This window comes from Melanerpes formicivorus, unplaced genomic scaffold (genome assembly GCF_026170545.1).
Source record: "Melanerpes formicivorus ecotype bairdi unplaced genomic scaffold, bMelFor1.0.p_v2 SCAF_2, whole genome shotgun sequence".
Taxonomy (NCBI): Eukaryota; Metazoa; Chordata; class Aves; order Piciformes; family Picidae; genus Melanerpes; species Melanerpes formicivorus.
Genome location: NW_027142354.1, coordinates 39,560,330 through 39,586,557, shown reverse-complemented (window position 1 = coordinate 39,586,557; position 26,228 = coordinate 39,560,330). Strand labels below are relative to the sequence as shown.

The window sequence follows — 26,228 nt, the reverse complement described above, 5'->3', positions numbered from 1 at the left end:
ATTCTATGAAAAGTACTCTTCCCATGTGATATTCCTGGTTCAGGAATAATGTGGTGAATAGAGAATTTATTTGAAAGTAGACTTTCCGCCTCTTGCCGTAAGATACAAATTTCATCTTAAAAGTAAGAGTGACGTAAATATATTTGCAAAGCTAGACGTTTGCACTTAGTGTGCAAGCTTCATAGTTATCTTCTCTGAGTTTGGTAGTTCTTTGCATCTTGGATTTTAATATTCTTTTTTCTCTGAGAAGCCAATATATTTGAATCATCACCACTCCTGCTAAGTCAGTAGTGTCTGAGGCTGTTATAGCATTGTCTTTTATATCATCACCAAAACTGACCCCCATCCGAGGACAGTGTGATAAGGAAAGTGAGGCATTTGAGTTGATTGCTTTGGTTTCTTATCTCTTGGAGATAAAATACATTGAAAGTTGGAATGATAATGTGGCATTGAATGAGTTTGGAAACTATGGGGTTGTTTTTGAAAATTGAAAGTGTTTATTGAATTGCCCTCTTGTTTATCTAAAAACCAAACATCTCAATGAAGTAGAAGAAATTATAGCTATCCTTTCACTGTATTTATATGGGGGGGTTATGTAATAATTTTTTGTACATGTTATAATTTTTGTAATTTTATCTCATTTTTGTGACTTTCTCTCTTTTCTTATTTCTTTCTTACATAAAGTCGGCAAAGAAGTTAGGGTCATTGAAGCTGTGTTGATTGGGACCCTTCTCTAATGTCCCATGTGCCTTGAATGTCTCTAAGTCTAGACAGTCTTTTGCATTTTCAGTCTATTAGCTGGATTGTCAACTGATAAACTGTGATCAAAGGCGAGAGCTCATCTTTCACGAGGAAATAAGCTACTGCTAGAAAAATGTATATGTATTAAAAAAGAGCAAATGGGCTCGGCAGAATAATAAGTGGGTGCATGCTTGGTTGAATTCATAGTGAAAAGATTTTCTGGAAAAGAAAGTATCTTGACTTCTGTTTCAGTGTTCTCTATAATGACATGAAAAATTGGGCCTATAAATTGCTCAATGGAATATGGCTATTTTTAGTCTTTGAAATTCTAGTACTAAACTCTATTAACAGTCTGTCTGAAATAAAGGAAGATGAAACCTTGAAACCAGAAAACTGTTACTGTAGGCTTTTGGTTTGAAAAGCCTGTTGGCAAAGAAAAGATGTTACATTTAATGATGTGCAGACTCTATTTCTTTCAGTGAAGTTGAGTATACTAGTACAGAGAAAGGGAGAGCGAGCAGTTTTTCCCTTTGGAGTTCAAATTCATCTTTACCATGTCTTACAATTAACAGTGCAGCTACCAATGGGAGAGGCAGTAATCTAAACATAATAAAGGATTCTTTAGTTCCTGGTTTTTAATCCCCTTTTGCTGAAAAGTTCAATGAAGACATCTCCAAGATGTGTTTTTGAGAACTGCTAAGAGGCGCGGTGGGTTATTAGCACCATCTCAGCCCCTTTGCAGATTGAACCTGCTTCCTGCAGGCCTTGCGTGGAAGCCTCTGCCCTCTGTCCCTTACCACTAGTGATGATCAGGTAGAGAGCAATACCTTTTCCTGTTGTGCAGTCACTTTTCTTCTTCTGTTTTGCTTTGTTTATATTACATGTACCAGTGTTGTGCTTACTCCAGTATAATAAACATGGGTGGGACATGGTTGATCAGACTTGCAGGAAAGCTACCTTGGATGTGGGCTGAACAGCTTTCAAGGACTAGAATTAAATTTGCGTACAAGTACTGCTCTTCCCACGTTGTAGTTTCACTAGGTCACAATTCCATGATTCCCAAATGCAGTGCTGAGACCTTGCAGTACAAAACTGGGTTTGGGACTTCTATTTGGGATTCAATGTCAGCAAAACACAAGTATATGCAAGTGTTACAGTAGCATTTATGTGATGGGATACTTGAGATGAACAAACTGTGTTAAGTTTGGATATATACACTGCACATAGTAGTAGGTTAGTAGTGTTTAAGTTTGTAGTATGGCTAATCTGCTTGGTGGAAGAGAGGTCAAAGGAGCTACTGAGAGTTGAGTGCTATGGATTCTTAATCTTTTTACTTTCTTTTGTTTAAAATGTGTGTCGTTCTTTCAGCAGGGACATTACTTTATCCATCAGTAGTAGTGTTTGTTCATTACATGGAGAAAAATAGAATGAATGTAAAATAATGGAGTTTCAAAAAAGAAGAGCTGGCAATTCATTTCACTTGTGTAATACTGCTCATCATTTTGTTACCAGATCATGGTTATCAAAGGGTGATGTAATAATCTTGAAAATAAAACTTACTAAAACACTCAGTTTGGGGTATATTTCGAGGTGTATTGTTGGATTTTTTCTTGCCTTTTGCTGTTTGTGAGGCTATTTTTATCGTGAAATGTATATTTAAAGAGCAAACTGCTGTTGGTTTTCATTTTACAGACATATATAAAACTACGTACATTGTCATTTCAATCTCATCTAGCTATCTCCTGTTGTAAATCTCTGAACATTTTTGTATTTACTGCTTCTTGGTAGAGCATTGGTGTCTCTACGGAGATGCAGTGATGTGTACTGCATGCCTTCTAACACAAAGGAAAATGGTTTCATGTGAAGAGCTGTAACTTCTGATTGAGAGGCAGTAAATTCATCTAGCCTAGTGAGACTCTAAGTATCTCTCTAATCAGAGTACAAATTTTCAGGGATACAAGGATAGGAATTTGTCCCACATGTTTCTGGGTTTTTTTTCTTTTACCCAAAGATTACTGCATCTAAATGATCTCAGAATGCCATTTTAATCTGTTGCTGGGTGTCTGTACTGGCGTAATTTCTTTAATTAACACAGTACCATGCACTAATCTGTTACCAGCATCAGAAGCTGGGTTTACTGAAGTAAAAAAAAAATAAATAATGAATTAAAACAGGCAACCACTTACTTAGAGCAGAAAGCATGAGAGCTGTAATTGACACAGGTGAATTTGTTTTTACTTGCTTAACCTTGGGTCCCTAAATTTTTGAAACAATAGTACAAATTTCACTGTGTTATAGAACAGTTCAATTAAATAAAAACAAACTTCACATCACTTATTTCAATGTTACTATTTTTTATCTGCAGTAGGAGAACAAGACAGAGCTAGTTGCCTTCCCTCGGGCTGTGATGTCTTCCACTAGCCAATTTACATTTGGAAATTTTTTCTTTTCAAATAATTTCCCTCTTAATTTTTTAATTTATTTTACTTTAACCTCCTTTTTTGTTTGAGGAGACAGACTTTGAAAGAGAGTTTTCTATAGTGCTTAGACAAAGGGGCTTTTATGGCAAAATATGAATAATCACAGAATCACCGAGGTTAGAAGAGACCTCAAAGATCATTAAGTCCAACGTGTCACCACAGACCTCATGACTAAACCATGGCACCAAGTGCCACGTCCAGTCCCCTCTTGAACACCTCCAGGGATGATGACTCCACCACCTCCCTGGGCAGCACATTCCAATGGCTAACAACTCTCTCTGTCAAGAACTTTCTCCTCACCTCCAGCCTAGCCTTCCCCTGGTGCAGCTTAAGACTGTGTCCTCTTGTTCTGGTGCTGGTTGCCTGGGAGAAGAGACCAACCTCCTCCTGGCTACAACCACCCTTCAGGTAGTTGTAGACAGCAATAAGGTCTCCCCTGAGCCTACTCTTCTCAGGCTGAACAGTCCCAGCTCCCTCAGCCTCTCCTCATAGGGCTTGTGCTTGAGGCCTCTCCCCAGCCTCATTGCCCTTCTCTGGACGTGTTCAAGAGTCTTGATGTCCTTCTTAAACTGAGGGGCCCAGAACTGGACACAGTACTCAAGGTGTGGCCTAACCAGTGCAGAGTACAGGGGCACAATGACTCCTTATGGACACTCCAAATACCAGGAGATCAGATATCACAGTTTTAGTGACTTCACCCATTAAATAAGAAAGTATCATGGGCTTGCTTATCAAAGGTGTACAAGTTTGGTTGTGGTGTGGGTTGAGCACTTTTTTTTTTTTTTTTCTCAAGTGGAATCTTCTCAAGAAATCAGAAACGTGGGATTTGTTGTTGTATTTTTCATCGCATAAATAGCAGGGAGACCCTTACCTTTCAGTTACAGAGAAGAAAGGTATCTATGTTGCTTCTCTAAGAAGGCTGGCATATGACAGTATCTCACTTAAAGTTTTTCTTCCTACTTTGCCTTCCCATGTAACTCTCTGAATGGCCCTTGGTGCATTGTTAAGGATACCATTGCATTTGTTAAGAGTGCTATTGGAATCTGTGGCTTATGTTCACTTCTTACCAATAGAGCTGAATATTCTCACTAAAGGCTTTTTAAAAAACGGTTTCAAATTATTTTTTAGAGAACAAAGCTGATTAGAAGGTATTGTCACTATGTTTACCTCTTTTTGTATATGTTCTTGATTTGCACCCATTAGAGATTAGTATTTAGGAAGGCATTATTTTGCTCTTCCATTTTGAAGTTTGGTTAATTTTATACTATATTTAATGACATGCAAAACTTAATTCTAAAAGTCCTCATTTACTACACCATGAAGCTGAAAGGAGCAATAATGATGTTAGGAAAGGGGAAGTATTTGTTCTGTCATTCATAAAATTTTATGCAAATTGGGAAATATGACTAATGAGATAGAATTTAACTTTCAGTTATTGTCCTTGAAAATTTACAATGTGTGAGCACCCAATTTCTTGGTGATAATAGTTGCAGTTAACAATAAGTAATGGTAGAAGCAGATACAGAGTTGTTCTGCTGATACATATGATGTACATCCTAATTTCAATTTTAAAATTATTTTTATAAATGTATATCTTGCTGATCTCCAGAAAACAGTTTTTGAACTAGTAGTTTTAATTAATACCTATTAGCTTGGAAAAATTGCTGGTTTTATGAATTCATGGAAAACAGGTAATGGACACCAAGTGTGCCCTTTTACTGCCTTGAAAAGAAGTAAAAAGAGGGAGCTGAAGGGTTGTGTCATTTAGCACATCTTCGGTTTCCAGAAAAATACTGAAGCATGTAATTGAACCAAATTGTTTGTAGACACTGGAAGATAAAGGAATTACTGTCAGCTAAACTGGATTTGTCAAAACCAGTCAATTTAGTTTCCTTCTGAGGCAGAAAAACAAGGCATGGACAAGAAATAAAACCAGTGCATGTTACATTTTGTCTTCAGGAAAGCTTTTGACACTAACAGTATGCAAGCAAGGGGAATATGGTCTAAATGAAAATATTGTAAAGTGGATATGGAAGTGGAGCGGTACCTGTTGTAGTCATAGTTACATGGAAATGGAAAATAGAAAGGTGTAAGAAGTGGGATTTTTATGAGATCTTTCTCATGTTCCATGAATATGCATAATGCTTTGGACGGTAAGGCTTTAAGGCTGAGACCTGTAGCTGTTTGTTCTGGACAAGAGAAGACTGAGAGAGAATCTTATTAGTGCTTATAAATATTTAAGGAGTAGTTTTCAAGAGGATGAGTCCAGATTCTTTTCAGAGATGTCCAGTGACAGGACAAAGGGGCAACTGGCTCAAAATGAAAAACAGAAGTACCACATAAATATAAGGAAAATCTTTACTTTGAGCGTGACCTAGGGCTTAAAGAGGCTGCCCAGAGAGGTTGGCTGTAGGGTCAGTATAGTATTGTCTCTTGAAATTTGATGTTTATTCTGCATTCTGGTTGTCAGCGTGCATCATGACTTGTAAGGGAAACATGTGTGGTAAAGCACACTTCTTTTATAATGCATGGTACTGTGTTCATTAAAGAAATTAAGCCTGTACTGGTATCCAGCAAATACAGGACAATGATTCTCTTGGTGCCGTCACTGGAAAAAGGCGTAAATGTTATCAGACATCATAGGATCTCCCTTCAGAAAAGGGTGAGAGACAGTGAGACACTTTATAAATACCCCTGATGTGGTTTGTTTTGGAGGGTGGGTTTTTTGGGAGAAATTTAATTTGAAGTTAACATATGTCAAAACCAATTAAATCTGTGACACATCAGTAAAAAAAAAAAAAAAAAGGCAGGCTTATTTTGTTTTGATACTCAGGATATTTTTATCAATTTGGTAGAGTATCCAAAAGTTGAAGGAACTTGAGAATTGCCACTGTAGTCCTGTCCAAAGAATTTGGGAGCCTTTGATTTGACTGTTTTTTAAAATACCAAAGGAAGAATGGTCCTGTAATTTTGTTTTCTGCAGTAGTATGTCAGTTTATTCTGGTTGTTTTTTTTCAGTAGTATTGTCACAAATCTACTGGAATTTATTTTTACCATTAGAAGATATTTTCTCACTGTGTTTGGGAAAGATCAGTTAAATTCCTGCATCGTACAGCCTTTGAAATGGTTGTTCAACTTGCTTACGCTGCTTTTTCAGCATCTTTGTGATGTGTTGCCAAATAGTCACAGCAGTTGTAACTCTGCGATTGCTGTCCAAGTTAGATACCTACTCATGAATGTGTGCACATGATTCAGTGATAAAGCATAACCCAGCCAGACTTGGGGAACTCAAATCACACTCTGGAGGTGAAGTAGAATCTGGATTGCTAACTTAAGTCATGAGAATACCTATTTATATAGTGTATTGAATTGATAAGTTTATTTGCTTCACAGGAGGCTGTGTTCCTGAATATCACCTCCTCAGAAGTCATGGCCTTTGAATGATACACAGGATGTTTGCTTCAAAGATTTAAGAAAGCGGGGAGTTAGGGGGGAGGGGGGAAAAGAAATACAACAGAAGAAAGTCAGCTGAGTCTGTGTGTTATCATAGGGCAGGAAACAGCAAAATGATGAGTTAATTTATTTGTCCTTGGTAATTCCATTTTGCTGTATAATTAACAACTGTTTAGTAGTCTGGGATGAATTAAGTCATAATGGATAAAATTTTTCCCAAGTGAAATAAGTTTTACTGGTGTCATCATGTTTCTATTACAAAGACTATGCATGAAACACCTGAATTTCCTTTCCATGTTCTATGGATTCAGTCAAATAATTTCCATGGATTTGTTCAAAATGATAATCTAAAACTTTTTTCTAATTTGTGGGACAGTAGATGTAACTGGGAGAGAAAACTGGCTCTTATGCCTCTATGTTCTGCTGCCTTCTAAATTTTTACTCCATTTAGTGTACCATAAAGTTACAGAGTAATTTCCGGTTTCTCTTTTCTGATTCTTTTGGTAGAAGTAGTGCAGGGTTTGTAATGTAATACCTTTAATTGGAAATTCCTTTTTCCTAATCGCAGAAATGCCACTCTCCTTTTATTTCTTCATCCAATTTGTTTATTTTGTGCTGCCTCTTCACATTGTTCCTGTTACTTTATGCTTCATTTATTTATCTTCTAGAGGTGTTTAGTTTGTGGTGTTTTTTTTTCCCTGATTTATTTCCTGTTACGTTTTTATTACAGTGTTTCTTTTATTTCTTCTTCTGAATCAGCTTGGTGGCAGTCTTTTGAACCGATAGTGATGTGACATTTCAAACCCGTCATAGTGAACAAATTGCAGAGTTTTTATGCAGGTTTTACAGTTGGAGAAGGAAGAAACAACATGACTAGAGTAAGAAGTAATCAGTGTAGATAGCTTTTCAACAAAAATAATTTTTAGGAGTATTTTGAACAGGTAATAATTTTTGGTACTAGTTCTGCTAGTTGTATGGACAAATGATGTGTGGAGCTCGATAGGAAAGAGACTGCTAGGAAAAAGTGGTATGAAATGATAAGCAGTGCTCAAATGCTTGTGAAACCTGTAGGCATTTTGAATTGCCCAACTGAAGACCATGGAAGTGTAGTAGAGAATCACCTGGAAGTGGGGAATGGGGCTATCTGCACTCTTCCTACCAGCTATGGTCATTCTCTCTATCCATCAAAGTTTTTCACAGTAAAGGATGTTTGAAATTAGGTACACTATACATTCCTGTGTTGGGCAAATAACAGATTTTATTTTGTATTAGACATTTAGACTAGAACTATATGGGAGGTGTAATGTTTTTCTTTCTCTTGGGCATCAGTTTAAAAACTATGAGCTCTAAAGGAACTAAAGATAGATACCTCTTTACTTCAGTGACCTGTTCAAACTATTGTGTCAGAAGTGATGAATAGTTTTTGTGGGTCCTGAGCAGGTTCCTGATCGATTGGCTGCTAGTTAATGAGGGAGAAGAATGGCAAGAGAAGCTGAAGTCCAGCTGGCTGTGTGACAGCACACCTGCCTTTTCTCTTTAGTTCATTTTCTCTGTAATGAAGGAACCAATTGGTTTAGAACGATCAATGCTGACCTATTAAGATCAGGCAGTGTTCTGACATTGCCAAGGCAATTAAATGCAGCAGATCAAGGATTATAAAAAAAAAAGGGGGGGGAAGGGGAGAACCCAGGACTTTGAATTGAATAAGAGTTACATTTGATATTTTAAGGTTGGCAAAAAAAACCCCAACCCCGTAAAAGGAATTAACTCATTATGATGTTCTCCTTTGTGTGAGATTGTTGTCATTTGTCCTTTTAATTTGATAATCTGTGATCCTGCTTCTGTGACTGGGGGTTTTTGCACAATGTAATGTAGGAATTTGGAAGAGGCAGTTTGCTTTGAAATTTCGTATTGGTACTTGAAAGCTTCCCCTTTTTGTCTGTTGTATTCTGTGCTGTTAAACTTGTAGGCTACGTACCTCAATAACGATTCATTCCAACTGAAGGGGATAAAGAGAGCCCAAATTGTTAGCAAATAACTGTCATACATATTTCTTGTCTAGTGGTAGGTTTAGAAAATTTGTTGCTTATTTTCAGAATTAAAAAAGATGCATTTCTTATACTTCCGGCAAATCTTTTTTTTGCCTTATGTGAATGTCCTCAAAGAGGAATGAATTGGTTTATTCTAGGAGTTCCAACATTGTCAAAATCAATGTAATTGGCAATCTGTAATTAACTTGCATCAAATGTTAGCTTGTTACCTGCTCCATATTTTAACTTAAGCATTTTTTGAGTGTTGGCTTTAACTGGCAGTGTTATTTTATTAAATTAAATGCAGAGATACCTCTTCTAAGCCTCCTTCCACCATTCCACCTTTTCTTTTTTTTTTTAGAACAGAAGAGCCAAAGACTGTTAATCCCATAATAGTAAGGAAAATCAGGTTTGCTTATCCTGACCCACTGCTACAGAGCTTAGTTGTGATTCAATGACAGTTACAAGAGTATGTGTATAAATACAGAAGAAAATGAGTAATAGAATATTTCAAGTAATCTTTCCCTTTTGAAAGGAAAGGGGTGCATTAACTGTGTATGACCTTGCTCTCAACGAGTAGTTTGAACTGCATGTTTGTTGTAGAAACAAGGCTGCCTTTTCCAAACTAGAGTTCACAAGGTTTTCATTCTCAGCCTTTTATTTGGAAGAAACTTGGTCTCACAGTCCAATTTTTTCATTGAAGTGCAGGTCTGGATTGTCCCTGTCTGGAAAGGGACATCACAGAGTGAAATTTATGTATTACCTCTAAAAATGTAGTTTTGACGACCATGGTTTAATATTTCAAAAGTCATGAAAGTTTGAGTAGTAATTTCAGTGTGTTTCAGGCCTTTAGCATTAGTATTTATGAGAATATGAGTCATTTTGAGATTGAATAGAATAGGTGTAGAATAGGTGTGTTTGTAGACTTCAGTAACAAAATAAACATGGCTAGGATCATATTACTGGTGCTTTCCATTTGCAGTGTAATAAAACATACTTTTGTATTTTATTTATTCATTGTAGGTGTCCTCTTTAGGTATGTGCAAAACTATTGCTTTGAAACAGAGGTGGAAAACCGAAGCTGTAGGTGTGGATCTAAAATGCATATGCTCAGGTTTTAGCTTCTAGAATACAAGAATGGTGTATTATTTATACTTTAAGAAAAAAAAATATTATTAATTAACTTTGGCAATGCACACCTGAGGAGGTATTTGCAAAATTATGCTGAACTTGTGCAGAGGAACAAAGTTTTCTATTGTGAGAATCAGAAGAATTGTAGTTATGCCCCTTGATGCTTTCCATAATGGCGTCCTGGTGCACAGGTGGATTCCAACCCCTCAGTTTAAGAAGGACATTGAGACTCTTGAACATGTCCAGAGAAGGACAAGGAGGCTGGGGAGAGGCCTCGAGCACAAGCCCTATGAGGAGAGGCTGAGGGAGCTGGGATTGTTTAGCCTGGAAAAGAGGAGGCTCAGAGGAGACCTTATTGCTCTCTACAACTACCTGAAGGGAGGTTGTAGCCAGAACAAGAGGACAGTCACAAGCTGTGCCAGGGGAAGTTTAGGCTGGAGGTGAGGTGAAAGTTCTTCACAGAGAGAGTTATTGGCCATTGGAATGTGCTGCCCAGGGAGGTGGTGGAGTCACCATCCCTGGAAGTGTTTAGGAAGAGACTGGATGGGGTGCTTGGTGCTATGGTTTAGTTGATTGGATGGTGTTGGGTGATGGGTTGGAGTTGATGATCTCAAAAGTCTTCCAACCTGGTTTGTTCTATTCTGTTCTGTTCTGTTCTATCCTTTCTGTAGTTACAGTCATGCTTTGGTGTTGTTTGGATGATCATGTGATTTTGTTGCTTTGTTGTGTGGGTTTTATGTCTTAAATACCTTTCCTCCAACAGAAGTAGATGTCAAGTCTCTTGCAGTTGATCCTTTATTCTTAGCATTAGGCATTTTGTGATCTGCTTGTTGCTCAAGTGATTGTAATGTAGAGGCCTGTATCTTTATATAGTATCTAATTGTATTATTTCCTTGCAGTGGCTGATATATGGACTCGATCATTACATATAGAAAATAGAATTTGACACTGTGCAAATGATTTTTAGTATTCCAGCTATATAAAATTATCAGAGCTATAATTTAAGTGTTCAACCCCTGTACTTTTTGTTTATTTATTTGTGGAAGATCAGCAGGTATCGTAGAATCTTTTGAGTGTAAGAAATTATTTTGAAATGCAGTTGGGTCATGTAGAAATCTTATTTCTGTGGTATATCGGTATCACAGTGAAAATGTGATCCTAACTTGAATTAGGCATGCACATTTTAGCTTCAGATGTGGCTATCAGTAGCAGGTGAATTGTGGGGATGCAAATTTCAGCTACTGTGATTTTGAGAGTTCTTTTTAATCCACAGTGCAGATTGTAATAGAATAGAGTAGACCAGGTTGGAAGAGACCTTTGAGATCGAGTCCAACCTATCATCCAACACTATCCAATCAACTAAACCATGGCACCAAGCACCCCATCCAATACTGATGGTGATGTGGCATGAATACCATGATTTTGTTTTCCTATGCTTTGGTCACTTTTGCAGAGTAAGCATGCTCCTGAACTCTTTTCCCTAAAATTGGTTTAAAAGGTTTCTGTAAGTCAATGTTTCACTAACATTTTAGCACTATTAACTTTGCTTGGCTTATCATCCATCCTTTTTCTGAGTTGGTAAGAATCTCACAGTGAGATTCTGAGAGTCATCTGTATGTATTTAGGTAGAAACACTGGCTAGCCTTCTTTGGAGTAATACAAAAAGAACAAAATTATATAAAGGAATATTAAAAAAAAAAAAAACAGAAAGTTTGAGTTTGTGGTTTATAGAGTTGAGCCATTTGGAGTAGTAAGGAAGTCAAGAAAATTCTACTATCAGATATGAAATAGATGAATAAGGATATATGTGAAAGGATATGCATTATATAAATCAATACCTGCTAAATATGGAGTCAGTAGGGTTCTTAAACATTTTACAGGGCAAAGTATGCAGGTTAGTTATTGATTTCGAGTAAAGTTTGAAGACTATATTCTAAATATATCAAGACTGATTCTGAATATATCAAATGTATTATCTATTTCAGGAAACATTACCTAGTAGGGAAATGAGAAACACTAACCACAAAGTGAAGGAACATGGTCATGAGCTGACAGGTGGAGATACAGTAAGAGATCTGAAAATCAAGTGTGAAAATTTGGGTTTTGGACATAGTTAAGGAAGACCAAAGGGTATGTGACAGGACAGCTGTAGTTCTGAAGTTCAAAGGTTTGGCTCCTTGAAGGACAAGAGTAAGTCACAGCCCCATGTTGTCTGTAAATTGCTAGTTAATGAAAATACAGCAATAAATAATATTGATGCTTCTATTTCCAAAAAGAGATTTATATCAGTATGCTGACAACAGTATATTATGGAGGAAAAGATAGTATTAGCCTGATAATAGCCTCCTAGTCATAACTGACATCAATTACAGCTAGAAATAAAGCACTGAAGTGTAATGAAGAAGCTTCCTCCTGGAGCATATTTTCACTACATTAATATATAAGAATAAAATCAACTTCTCTTTTAGGTGCATGTCAAAATAATGCAGTACTGAGTTCAAATTATCAGCTTAATAAAGTGAAGTAAAAGGTTAAAAGGTAATTCAGCACATTTGGGTAAATTGCATTGATATGCTAACAAAAGTTATGTGTACAGAATTGAGATTCACATAACTGCATGTTAAGATTTTGTTAAAAGATACTGCACTGCTGTTGCTTCTGAGGCAAATACTGTGTTACTTAGACAAAAAAAAATCTTGAAGAAGATATGATACAAGCTAATGCCTTTACATTGGAACAACTGCCATTGAATGTTATAATGATCTAATTGAATTTAGAATGAGGGAGTTGTGTATTCTCACAGCCACTTTGGGAAGACCAGATATAAGGTAATAACAGCGGGGAGCTGCCAGATACCCTCAGGGTAGATGTGGTGAAACAATCATATGAATGTACAAGCTCGGAACTTTTATTTCCAGCTCAAATTAGAGCTGGTGTCCTAAATCATTAATTCTCACTATCTCACCTGCTTTGCAGGATAAGGGCTTTTAAAGAGTTGCCTTTTTTTTTTTCCCCTTTAGTTCAAGTATAGTGGTATATGTCTTCATTGAGGAGTCAGTTTAAATGCATTACCTAAGTAAATTCAGCAATACTTAAAGCAGACAGAAGTGAAAGAAAATGTCTTTCCATTAAACTGAGCTTTATGCTTTTGCTTATGAGAGCTCTGCTTTGTCAGTGCTGGAGATCATAGTATCATAGCATCAGTCAGGGCTGGAAGGGACCAGGAGGATCGTCTAGTTCCAACCCCCCTGCCATGGGCAGGGACACCTCACACTAGATCAGGCTGGCCAGAGCCTCATCCAGCCTGGTCTTATACACCTCCAGGGAGAGGGCCTCAACCACTTCCCTGGACAACTCATTCCAGGGTTTCACCACTCTCATGGTGAAGAACTTCCTCCCCACCTCCAGCTTCATTCCATTCCCCCTGGTCCTATCACTACCTGAGATCCTGAGAAGTCCTTCCCCAGCCTTCTTGTAGGCCCCCTTCAGATACTGGAAGGCCACAATTAGGTCACCACAGAGCCTTCTCCAGACCGAACAGCCCCAACTCTTTCAGTCTGTCTTCATAGGAGAGGTGCTCCAGCCCTCTGATCATCCTTGTGGCCCTTCTCTGGACACGTTCCAGCACCTCCACATCCCTCTTGTAATAGGGGCTCCAGAACTGGACACAGTACTCCAGGTGGGGTCTCACCGGAGCTGAGTAGAAGGGGAGAATCACCTCCCTTGACCTGCTGGCCACACTTCTCCTGATGCAGCCCAGGATCTGATTGGCTTTCCAGGCTGCAAGTGCACATTGAGAGCTCATGTTGAGCTTCTCGTCCACCAGCACCCCCAAGTCTCTCTCCTCAGGGCTGCTTTCTAGCCAGTCACTGCCCAGCCTGTATTTGTGCCTGGGATTGCCTCGACCCAGATGCAGGACCCTGCACTTGGTCTTGTTGAACCTCATGAGGTTGGCTTGTGCCCACCTCTCCAGCCTGTCAAGGTCCCTCTGGATGGCCTCCCTTCCCTCCAGCGTGTCTGCTGCACCACACAGCTTGGTGTTATCAGCAAACTTGCTGAGGGTGCACTCTATGCTGCTGTCCATGAGATGTCCTGTACAGGAAGAATTCTTCTTCCCTGTGTTACTGAGGTGAAAACAGGTGTGGGACCAGTGTTTATAATGTAATATCCAAGGATATTGTGGTAAGAGCTTAGATGGATTAGAGCAACTGAAAGGTATGTTCTGCTTTATCTCTCTCTCTATATATATATATATACAGAGAGAGAGAGAAATTGTTCTTTAGAGGTATGTTTGCCTGGCTTTTGTCTTGAACATACTGCCACATACAGTGATACAGGAAAAAATATCAAGAAGACTTACCTGAACTGAGGCCTAATACTTCATAAGTAGTGGCATATTTCAGTGATGGCATTATTGGATAAAAGAAGGCTTCTTTCTGAGTGCCACATGTCTCCTGGGCTGGAAAAGGCAGAGGTTTATGGAGAAGAAATAATTTTGTTATATTAGAGGCTCCTACGTACATCATTAAATTATTTTAGGAGCCTTTATTTTGTCATAACTTCACTCTAAGCCTATCAATTCACAAGTTTCAACAGTTTCAGTGTAATTTTTATGTGCTCTGAGTTTACATTAGCTTTTTGAAAATAGTTGATGAAACCTCTCTCATGCAGTCCTTACTATATAAATACCTAAAAGGAGGATGGCTTAATGGATTCTGTCTCTAAGCATGTGTCCAGACAAAACTGTTTGATTCCCAAATAAAAGATTCTTTGTTTATAGTGAACTAAGTTACTACTTCAAGTGTTTTTCCCCATGGCTGTTGTCCCAGTTTGAGGCAGATCCTCCCTTGCCTCCCACCGGGGCAGAAAAGTGAGACTCGCACAAATGGATTGCAGAAGTGATGGAAAGGTTAAATGGAAAAGCAGTAAAGTGTTTTATAGAAGCTATAAGCGTAGTGACAAAAAAAGATCCCAAAGCATACAGAGTCCCTCACAGCATACCCAGAAGCCTCCCAGCACTCCCCTTCTCCCTACCTGAGGGTACACCCAAAACCCCCAGGGCTCTTTCTTCCCCCCCCCCTCCACTGTTAGGCTAATCTCAGCTGACCAGATCTGAGATTGCCCTTCCCCCTTCCTGGCATCAGGCCTAGCCAGGCCCAAGAGGCCTTGAGATAACTCCTCTTCCATTACCAGATAGGGAGCATCTCCCATGGGAGCACCGAGGGAAGAAAGAGGAAGTGTGAGACCTTGCTGATAGATTGATAGGGAGCAGGACATTATGGGAATGAAATATGTAGCTTCCTGTGTCCAACTACTGGGCTGCACACTTAGGACACCGGAGGTGTATCTTGTGTGGCAGCAGCAGGAGGCACTCAGCCTAAACTGCCACAGCCATAAAACTTACTTCACTGCAGCAGCAGTCACCATGCAGCTGTTAGAAATACTTGTGCACAAATAGGTACTGACTTTTTCAGGTCCTTGCAATGTTCTGAGAGATCTGTTATGAAGTGTTTGAAAGGTATTACAAAGGAAGATCAAGGCAGATTTGTTGTTTTTACTGCTACAAGAATGCAGCATGATCATCTTTATCGGCGCTCACCTATGCTCATAAAATTCTCACAGTTGAAGCGTTCACAATGGTAATGCACTTCACTGCATTGCAGTCAGAGTGTGTTTTGTTATTAGTTTCCTTTTACTCTAAACTGTGGTGACCTGAAGGTGTTGTATAAATGGCCAATTGCTACATTCACCCCAGTGAGATATTTCTTCCACTAGTGATACAGATGATAATGTGGTGCAATCTATAACTCTTCCATTTTCCTGTGAAAAATCCAGGGGCTGTGCTGAAGCATTGTTTAAATATAAATACATCCTAACTTCTCAATTTTTCAGTGGAAATACGTTATTTAATGTCTTGAGGTAAAACTGAAAGCTGATTCCTTCATTCAGCTGTGCTTTCCAGTTCCTGAAGGTACCAGCTTGAGTAGGGCTTGAGCTGCACAGATTGACAGAAATAGTGGAAGCTTTTCAGTGAATGATTGAAGGAGTGACATTAATATAGTATTGCATGAAGAAGTTTGATTTATTACATCTTGGCTTTACTCTATGTGTAGATAAAAATGCTCAGAGTGTAGATAAAAATGCTCAGTTGTCTTTCATTTGAGCTGGAAACATCAGCAAAGTGCTACGGTGTAGAAAAGAATTAGCTTAAATAGAAATTGTGAACCAAAGAGCATCCAAAACTTAACTAATTTCCAAAAAAATTAATGATTTTTATTGCTTTATTAAAAGCACAGTAACTTCAGCTGTTAGACAAAGTAAGTTTCAGCAGAATGAAACTTCATAGCCATTTTCAGGTGCTTATTTATTATGACCTACAAGAAGCCTCTCTGCAGTTCAATGTCGAGCAAAATTTGGAGGCATGTGAACTGTATTTTCTATTACATTTAAAAGAAATAATATTTAAAATAAAAGCCTGAGTTTATTTTTATAGCTACCATTTATTCTGTTCTTCCATTGTGGTAAAACTTGATTTTTAGATTTAAAACCATTAATTATTTTTAGATGTTTTACCATATAAAAGGAACTGTGTAACTGGTATTAAATCAAATTGTTTTCTGGTTAAGTGATGAGACCTGAATTTAGAAGCTCAGTAAATGTATTTCTGTCTTCTGTGGGTCTGCTCACCTGCTTACAGGTTTTAGTGACATATTCAAATGTAAATTATTCCCATATTGCAGGAGGTAAAAATGGCACTTTTACAAAATTGTAACATTTTCTTGGGTCTGTGACACTGCTGTACTGATCCAGCCTGATGGTAGTGATTCAGTAAACTAATACCCGTTGTAATCAATTGACTTGGTGCAATGCTGCAGAGTACTGTTCTGAATTAATCAACCAGTTCCTCTCCTGATTGCTTATTAAATCAGCAAGAAAAGCGTGGTAAATTGTACATGATACATGTGATTCCACTCTACAGCTAAAACAAATCATAGAAGAAAAAGAAAGTGAAAGAAGAGAGAAGCAGCATGAGCAAGAAATATTTACATTAAAGCAGTCGTCTGTCTTTAAAATATATTTAATACAACACTTCTCAGAGGAACTAGAGCTTCTGGAGATTCTACTGTCCATATTTCAGATATTGAAAGCTGTACCCTTGCCTTCTGCTATCTCACTGCTTCTGACCTGTGTAGGAGTGTTTTTGCAAGTTCGTGTAGGCCTACTTGTAATCCAGCTGTATGATCCTCTTTTGCTGTTATCTATTATTTCTAGTAAAATACAATTTGGTTTAAAAATAGGTAGCCTTAGGAAGCTTATGAGATGTACTCTGCTGCACTGCCCATATCTGATGAATAGTCCCATAAATAATACTTCTTTTTTTCCATTTTATCTCTGTTCAGGCCTGCAGTAGTTAGCAGTCATGTCTTGAATATGGTGGAATAGAATAGAATAGAATTAACCAGGTTGGAAAAGATCTTTGAGACCATTGAGTCCACCCTATCACCAAACACCATCTAATCAACTAAACCATGGCACCAAGCGCCCCATCCAGTCTCCTCCTAAACACCTCCAGTGATGGTGACTCCACCACCTCCTTGGGCAGCCCATTCCGATGGCTAACAGCTCTCTCAGTGGAGAACTTTCTCCTCACCTCAAGCCTAAACCTCCCCTGGTGCAGCTTGAGACTGCGTCCTCTTGTTCTAGAGCTGGTTGCCTGGGAGAAGAAATTAACTCCTTCCTGGCTACAGCCACCCTTCAGGTAGTTGTAGAGAACAATAAGGTCTCCCCTGAGCCTCCTCGTCTCCAGGCTAAGCAACCCCAGCTCCCTCAGCCTCTCCTTATAGGACTTGCGCTCCAAACCCCTCCACAGCTGAATATTTAACACTAAATGCTTTACCATAAATCTTGTAAATGTGTATGACAAACACAGTATAATTTTAGCATAGCAAGCATATCCTTGCCTGCTCTTGTTCTCTTAATATGCTCAAATACCTGGAGTTGCTGTACTTCTCATTAATAATGGTTTATACAAACAAAACTTACATAAAGAGTAATTGTCATCTTTTCTGGTATAATCTTCATCTTCTTTTGTGAAAAGCTGCCCTTCTTTATCACTGTCTATCAGAAAGTGAGATGCCAGAGCTGAATGAATAGAAAGAATTTCTAAATGGCTTTCTTTGGTAAGCACAGGTCAAAACCACAGGTTTTTTTTCTCTTTTAAGGTGTGTGTGTGTGTGTGTGTATTTTGTTTTCCACTTGCTTCTAGGTTGTTTTGCTATGTATTTTTCATGTATTTCTTTTTCACATTGTATATAATCTGATTCCATTTAAAGCATAGACAGCTCTTACTGGGGTGTTCTTAGAGCAAGAAATAAGTGTTTAATTCGTAGGCAGCTGGAACATGGGAATCTGGGGAAAATGGAAAACATGCTTAGTTTACAGAACTTGAACAGAACTTTTCTATATTCTTTTATATGCTACATGTTTAAAAATGTGGAGGCTACAATGTATCTATATAACGAAGCCTGAGCTAAACTGGCCCAGAGCCACCAAATCACACCAGGACATACTGTGATTCAGCCAACCAACAAACTAAACATTGGAAACCAGTAATGTAAAATTTGCCTTTTGTAAGCTCATTGTATGTATGTATGGAATATAAAAGGTATTATCACATCATGAAGTGCTACTTGTGTCCCCAAGTAAATCAGTCTTAATTTGGTTAAGTTCTGAAACTTTGCTTCATTGCTTCTTGTATATAGCACAGGAATAAAATATCTGGATACACATTTTAGCAAATTATGAAGAGTTTTCAAACTGCTATGCTGTTGCTTGTGTTTGCATCATTGTGGAGGTGAAAATCTTTGTTACTGTACAGGTCTTGCAGGTATGTATGCTTTTCCTACTAAAGTTCAGTGATTTTGTCTTGTCTGAGTGTTTTATTTCATTTGTCACTGCTGTTTTCTATATTTGCAGCAGGTGAAAATGTAGACTCTATTAGACTTTTTCATCTAAATGCAGGAAGATTTGTCACCTGTCAAAAGACAGAAGTGATTTCCATGTTTTTTTCTGGTTTAATTCTTTTATTTTATTTATTTGCATCCACTTTTTTTTCTACATGATTTAATACTGGCAATAGATTTTTTTTTCTCTCCTTGCTTTTTTTATCCTACTGCCATGATTCTGTTGATTCAGCTGTGTGAGTCTGAAGGATTATGTTTTAGAGAGTTGTCAATAAATGAAGTTTACATGGCAGTGAATAGCGCTGTTTCCTTTTCCCCGAAAATGCAAACAGAGTATCTTCTACTGCCCTTGTGTGCTGGGCTGTATCTCATGCATCTCTGTGGCAGTGATCAGAATGTGAATGTTAGCAGTTTCTAAGCAGTTAGAGGACACAGGAAGTATGTAGGACTGGCCCTGGTGTCTCATAGCAAATGCTCTATGAAGGAAAATGAAGCTCCATGTTAAGAGCTTGTTTTGTGCAGATTTGATTTAGTTCCTTATTGTAGACAGCTGTTGCTGCTCCGCGTTGCCTTCGCAATAACTTAGAGTGGATAGTGCTGCAAATAACAGTTGATGTCCCTTACCTCTCTACTTACATCTCAGTATTCTGAAGGGATTGGAATCTGTTCTTAGTATAATTTAGTTTGTCTGTATTTTACTGGTATTATTATAATGAAGGATTAGAGTGGATCCTAGAGTATGCATGTTCTTACACTTTGACACATAAGTCTCAAGTACTGTCCTGATGCAGGCTGCTGAAGTTGGGTATCAGGAGTCTTTCAAGGTATCCACAGCTGAACCACTGATATAGCCAGCTGCAGCTGTTACCCAAATTAAATGCAGAGAGCAGAAGTAAAACACAATATAGTTGTTAAGAAATGTGAGTATATGTAGTCACAACAAAGTACTCAAGTCATATTTTTTTGTAAGGATGAAGAATTGCTTTGGGAAAAATAGAGGATGGATGAGGGCCATCAGCCATGTGGATTTGCCTTTTTAATCAACATAGGGAGTTCTTTTGAATTCTACTAGTTTTAAATTCCACCAATATCCAGTAGAATGTGCTATTTTCCTTTAGCTAAAATAATTTTCTTGGAGGGGGGCAGTTTCTGGGTTCCTTTTTTGGGGAATTTTAGAACCAATGTAGCATGACTCTGACTAGAGAAGTCTGTGATGTGGGTGAAACTTAGAGCTCTTGAACACTATCTATATCCATTATTTTCAAACATAGCTAGAAACCACAATAAAATCTCTTTCAAAGGGGCAAAATGTTCATGCTGCAGTCCTGTGCACCTGCCAGGGACATACTTTTGAACCCCCAAAAAAGTGATGACAGGTTTCACTTTAAAGAATAATTCAGGGTGTTTTCTGTCTTCCACTCAGTCCATTTGAGTCTAAAGTCCATTGACAGAGGAGCTTATCTAGCCTTTGAATTGTGATTCTTTTACTCTGCTATCCCCCAAAGATTTATAGATAACTTTATGTGGTATAAAGCTGCTTTGTTCCTGACAGAAAAGTGAACAATTTCTAATATCATTGAAAGAACTGCCTGTAGTGTTTTTAATGTCTGTCCTCCTCATTGTTTTTGCCTTCCATGTCTCTACCTCAGTGAGCAATATAATTAAAATTCATAGTTTGGCACTGGGATTTTTATTATACAGTTAATTCTTCATCATTCCTATTTCTCCTATTAATCAGGTTTGCCCAAGCTTGTGTCACCTCCTAACAAAGTGCTCTGAAGTTTTTCAGTTCATTTAGGGTTTGTTTTTCACTCATTCCATCTTGTGGTAATCAAAGCTTTTAAATTATCTTCTAATTCAGCATACACAAGTAAGTCTGGTCAGAAGTCCTCTTTAATTAATGACATACTGGCCATGCTCAGAAACTTATGAATAACTCTGTGACTATCGAAAATAATTAGTATGCACATTTATGTTGATTTAATCAGCGTAAAAGATACCTGTATTGTATTCAGGAAGTGTCATCTGTTAAAAATATGATCTTTAATTTGTTGGTTTTTCCCTGGATGAAAGGGCTACAATAATGTTGTAGCTGGGAGAATACCACGCATCTTAGAGGTGAATGTGTTTGTTCTTATTGCTTAGACAAGTGAAAAGTAATTGTGAAACCATGTGAAGTTTGGCCTTATTCTTAAGTATATTAAAGAATATAGACCAAATGAAATGTTTTATTATGCAAATAGAGGCTTTATTTTATTTCTATGTGAGTTACTGTTTATAACATACAGAGGAGAGAGAGTGGAGGAGTTACTCTCTCCAGCAGTCCCAATCCTGCGTTTCTGTCTGCTGCTTAGAAAACTTAACACATTTTCAAGCATGTCATAAGCCATAATAGGCATTTTAAATTTCTGAAATCTATATGCTTTGAATTAAGACTTTGTTGCTTATGTTGAAGTTGTCCATGTTGCAGTTTTTCATCACTATGCTATTTCTGCGCCAGGTCTCTTGCTTTCACCATTTATTAACTGTTCTTCTCACTGAGATGTACTACTTCATTATTTCCAGTGTCTCATCTGAGTCTTCTGAAACAATACCTCTCTTCATTGGTGATATTTGAAATTTAGGTACAGCTTCTTTGTGTAGCAGTACTGGTCATTTCTAATGAATTCTGGCATTTGAAGGAAGATTATCTTTACAGTCTCATGCTGTGACAGCTTTGGTATCATGCATCAAGTGGAATATTAAGCTATGAACTTCATGCAAAATCTTAGAATGTGATTTTAGAAGTTAGGGTGTGTAGAGTAATTTCAAAGATTGCAGTATTTTAATTTCCACCAAATAGAGTGCAAGATTCAGGCAGGAAGTCACACTGATCATTCACCTTGAGACCAATGAGGAAAAGAATTTTATATATGTGTGTGTGTGTATATATATATGTATGTATTACACTGGGGATAAAGGATGGGGTTTGTCACATCATTGTTACTTGTTGTTAAAAATAACTGATAGGCAATATAGCATACAAGAATGTTTAGGTCCTTTCTACCTGTGGGCAGAGAACTCTGCTAACCAATGAGTGATACATTAGTTAACCTAAGTGTGCAATATGATAAATCTGCTTTTCCTGAGCATGGCAAACTATTAAAATCTTGTGTATTTCACCCTCTTGATACATATGTACAAACAACAACAAAAAAAAACCCCAAACCAAAGACCATGAAGAAGGTAAAAATATCAAGAAGTTTGCTCTAATGTTACGATTTCACAACACAAACCCCCAAATAAATTGAGGCCATTTCATGTGTTCCTATTAATATTGTTACTTTGCACATTCTCTAAACTTTCTCAAGCAAGGAAGCGTAACTGAAGTACGTCAAGGTATCTCCATTAATAATGCTCTGTTAGATAGCCTGGAGTGTGTTTTGTCCAAACAGCACAACCCAATCAATACCTTTCCTGCCTGAGAGAGATGAGAGAGTCTCTACAGTGAGCCAGCCTCCACATGTGCTTGTACATATTCCAAGATTGTTACTATGTTTAGCTGAATTCTGCACTTCTGATGCTGGATAGAACAGAAACACAAGCCCTATGAGGAGAGACTGAGGGAGCTGGGGTTGCTTAGCCTGGAGGAGACTCAGGGGTGACCTTATTGCTCTCTACAACTACCTGAAGGGAGGTTGTAGACAGGCAGAGGTTGGTCTCTTCTCCCAGGCATCCAGCACCAGAACAAGAGGACACAGTCTCAAGCTGCACCAGGGGAGGTTTAGGCTGGAGGTTAGGAGGAAGTTTCACACAGAGAGAGTGATTGCCCATTGGAATGGGCTGCCCAGGGAGGTGGTGGAGTCACCATCACTGGAGGTGTTCAGGAGGAGACTTGATAGGGTGCTTGGTGCCATGGTTTAGTTGATTAGGTGGTGTTGGATGATAGGTTGAACGTGATGATCTTGAAGGTCTCTTCCAACCTGGTTAATTCTATTCTATTTACTTTTGTTGGATCCTGGTCATTGCCTGTGTATTTAGGGGTTTTGCTGTGCTTGTGAGCTGACAATCCGAAGAGACTGAACCTCTGTAACATCAAGGAGGAGGCATATCCTTAGCTGAAGATGTCTGCCAGACCTCCTAAAACTGAAAGATTCTTTCAAATTTCAGATTAACTTTTTCTGAACAGCAAACTGTTAGTCCCCTGAATACTTTGTTTATAATATTTTCAGTAGAGCTTTAGTATCAGTTTGCAGAAGGTGGAAAACATGGGGTCTGGCTCCCCCATGTCTAGCTTTTGTTCTGGTTGGTGTACCTCACTGTGTGTCACTTTCAAAAGTGCTGCAAATTAAGAGAAACGGGGTGATGTGGTTTTGCCTTCATAATGTGAATCCCAAAGTATGGCATTTCCTCTGTAACCTTGCAGCAACTGACTGGTTCACAGGGGTAGGTCTGGAGAAGGAACTGCTATTATCCTGACTGTCAACCAAGATTCCTGTGATGCTCTCTGCAGGTGCTTGTCACAGTTACAGAATGCAGTCCAAGTTTGGCTTCACTCTCAAAGTTCAGATTCATCTTCCTTATGAAAAATAAATATTTTCTCCAGATTTGCAGCTTTTTCTTCTGCATAGGATAACTTGCAGGATATTTGCTACTGTGATAATTAATGCAAGAGTTAATTAGGGAATAGCATATCATGCTTTTTTCTTTCAAGTTGTGATAATTACAGTATTTTTTAAAGTGATGTTTTGAGCATGTTGTATATCAGTTTTGTAATTTCCATGAAGCTGTATAATAGTTGCCTTTTAAAATGGAACTTAGGTAAGTTAAAAGGAGCAGAGATCAAAACGTTTGGCAATTTTAGTGATGTCACCATATTTAGGTAACTTAATTGCTTTTTGCAGTCATTTGTATCTAAAAAGTAGATTTAATATTTTTTTCCTGAAGATTTTTTTCTGTTTATGATAAAATAGTAACAGACATTGAGGCTTTCTTAGAAGAGCTCTTTCAACAAGTCCAAGCGCACTTAGGCCACAAAACCCCATGCAGCGCTACAGGCTGGGGTCGGAGTGGCTGGAGAGCAGCCAAACAGAAAGGGACCTGGGGTACTGGTGATAGTAGGCTGAACATGAGCCAGCAGTGTGCCCAGGTGGCCAAGAAGGCCAATGGCATCCTGGCCTACAGCAGAAATATTGTGGCCAGCAGGAGCAGGGAAGTCATTGTGCCCCTGTACTCAACACTGGTTAGGCCACACCTTGGGCACTCTGTCCAGTTCTGGACCATTCAGTTTAAGAAGGACATTAAGACTCTTGAACATGTCCAGAGAAGGGCAACGAGGCTGGTGAGAGGCCTTGAGCACAAGGCCTATGAGGAGAGGCTGAGGGAGCTGGGGTTGCTTAGCCTGGAGAAGAGGAGACTCAGGGGTGACCTTATTGCTCTCTACAACTACCTGAAGGGTGGTTGTAGACAGGCAGAGCTTGGTCTCTTCTCCCAGGCAACCAGCACCAGAACAAGAGGACACAGTCTCAAGCTGTGCCAGGGGAAGTTTAGGCTGGAGGTGAGGAGAAAGTTCTTCACCGAGGGAGTTGTTAGTCATTGGAATGTGCTGCCCAAGGAGGTGTTGGAGTCACCATCCCTGGAGGTGTTCAAGAGGGGATTGGATGTGGCACTTGGTGCCATGGTTTAGTCATGAGGTGTTGGGTGACAGGTTGGACTTGATGATCTTTGAGGTCTTTTCCAACCTTATTGATTCTATGATTAGTAGAGTAAATAGCTATGACTATTTTTAATAGTTTAAAAAAAAAAATCTCAGGACTGAAAGCTGTGTATCTTTTAAAGTTGGTATAATGGAGACCATACATTGAAATGATAGTACTGGTGAACAGTCTTTATGTTGAACTGTAATTATACTATTACAGTTGTAGTAAGTAAGTGAAAGGTGGGTTTGTACTTCAAACCAAGGATATTGCTTAAGATTCATGCACTCTGATATTTCTTATTTTAAATTCCTTTAATTAACACAAAACTTCCTGCTGTGTGGGTAGCCCATTTTGTGAGGTAATGGTGTATCTTTTAGGTAGTTTTCTGTGTTTCCTGTTTAACACTTAACTGAAATGGGGTACAATATTCCATTTAGGACTTTTTAAAAAAAATACATAGTAAGAAGTCTTGTGTCTCTTCAGACAGTCAGGAATTGGATTGAATTAAGCTTTATGGGGGTTTATAGAGGGCGAAACTTCCAGACTAATACGGCAGGTGAAGGGGTCACGGTGTTCCAAGAGCAGCTCTATTTGATTTGCAATTAGAGTCGAGCAGTATAAGTTATAGAGCCAGGAATGAAACTCAGAGCTAGCTTTGTTTCATAGCATTTAACTGTTCAGATATTTTTATTTCTTTTATTAATAATCAATATACCATGAGAGCCGTTTGTATCTTGTACATCTGGTGTTAGAATTAGAAACAGCCATATTAAAATGGAATTAATTTTCAAATTCTGCAGAGAAACCTCACTGATTTGCTGGGACTGTCATTCATAGAATCAATCAGGTTGGAAAAGACCCCTGGGATCATGAAGTCCAGCCGTTGACTGTACTCTACAAAGCTCACCCCTAAACCATATCCTCAAGCACCCTATCTAAATCACCTTTAAACACGTCTATGGATGGTGACTCAACCACCTCCCAGGGCACCCTATTCTATTCCATTGTCTGACTATTCTTTCTGTGAAAAAGTTTTTCCTAGTATCCAGTCTAAGCCATGTCCCAGTTGTATGAAATTATTCATTATGATGAAAAGCAATTGGTAGAGGGATCTTTTTATTGTTGTTATTGTTGTCATTAAAGCCTCCTCAAGCACACATTTGCGTTTACAGACTCTTTCTTAACCAGTAGGTCCCTCATTTTGCTTGTCCTGGCAAATTAGTCCAGATAGATTTTTTTTTTTTATAGATTTCAGAGCTCTCATTTATTTATTTTATTTGTTTGTCTCATGTTTCACTGGATCAAGCATCCTGAGTAGATGCACGTTTGCCATGACATTTATACTATTCTTACTACTTTCTTTTTTCTTCCTCTTCTTCTTTCCTTTTTTTAGTTACTCTGTTCTTAGGTCTGCACAGTACAGTGCAGCCAAAGAATTCCTAATTTAGTGTATAGAAGTTTCTCATGATTTGTTTGTGCTACCTGCCTTTGTTTTTTCTCCCCTCTATAGGTACATTCGAATTGTTGGGACCCACAACACAGTGAACAAAGTTTTCCATATTGTGGCGTTTGAATGCATGTTCACGAACAAAACCTTTACTCTTGAAAAAGGTCTAATAGGTAAGCAATAAAATGTATTTCCCTTTACATGGGCAAACAATTGTCTTTTAAGACTGACTGTTACTGCACTCTTAACTGTTTCTACACAGAAATCTGTAACTCGAGTTGCATGATGCTGTAAGCACAACATTA

General features: G+C 38.3%; 1 protein-coding gene across 3 annotated transcripts in view; it reads left to right on the top strand.

Moving 5' to 3' along the window:
• Nucleotides 1–26,228, top strand: part of BTBD9 (BTB domain containing 9) — a 142,942-nt gene that overhangs the window by 60,331 nt on the left and 56,383 nt on the right. For all 3 annotated transcript variants that reach the window (XM_068157500.1, XM_068157517.1, XM_068157508.1), the window contains exon 8: nt 25,987–26,096. In XM_068157500.1, the coding sequence (XP_068013601.1) occupies nt 25,987–26,096 (110 nt within the window). The remainder of the gene's footprint in view (nt 1–25,986; nt 26,097–26,228) is intronic.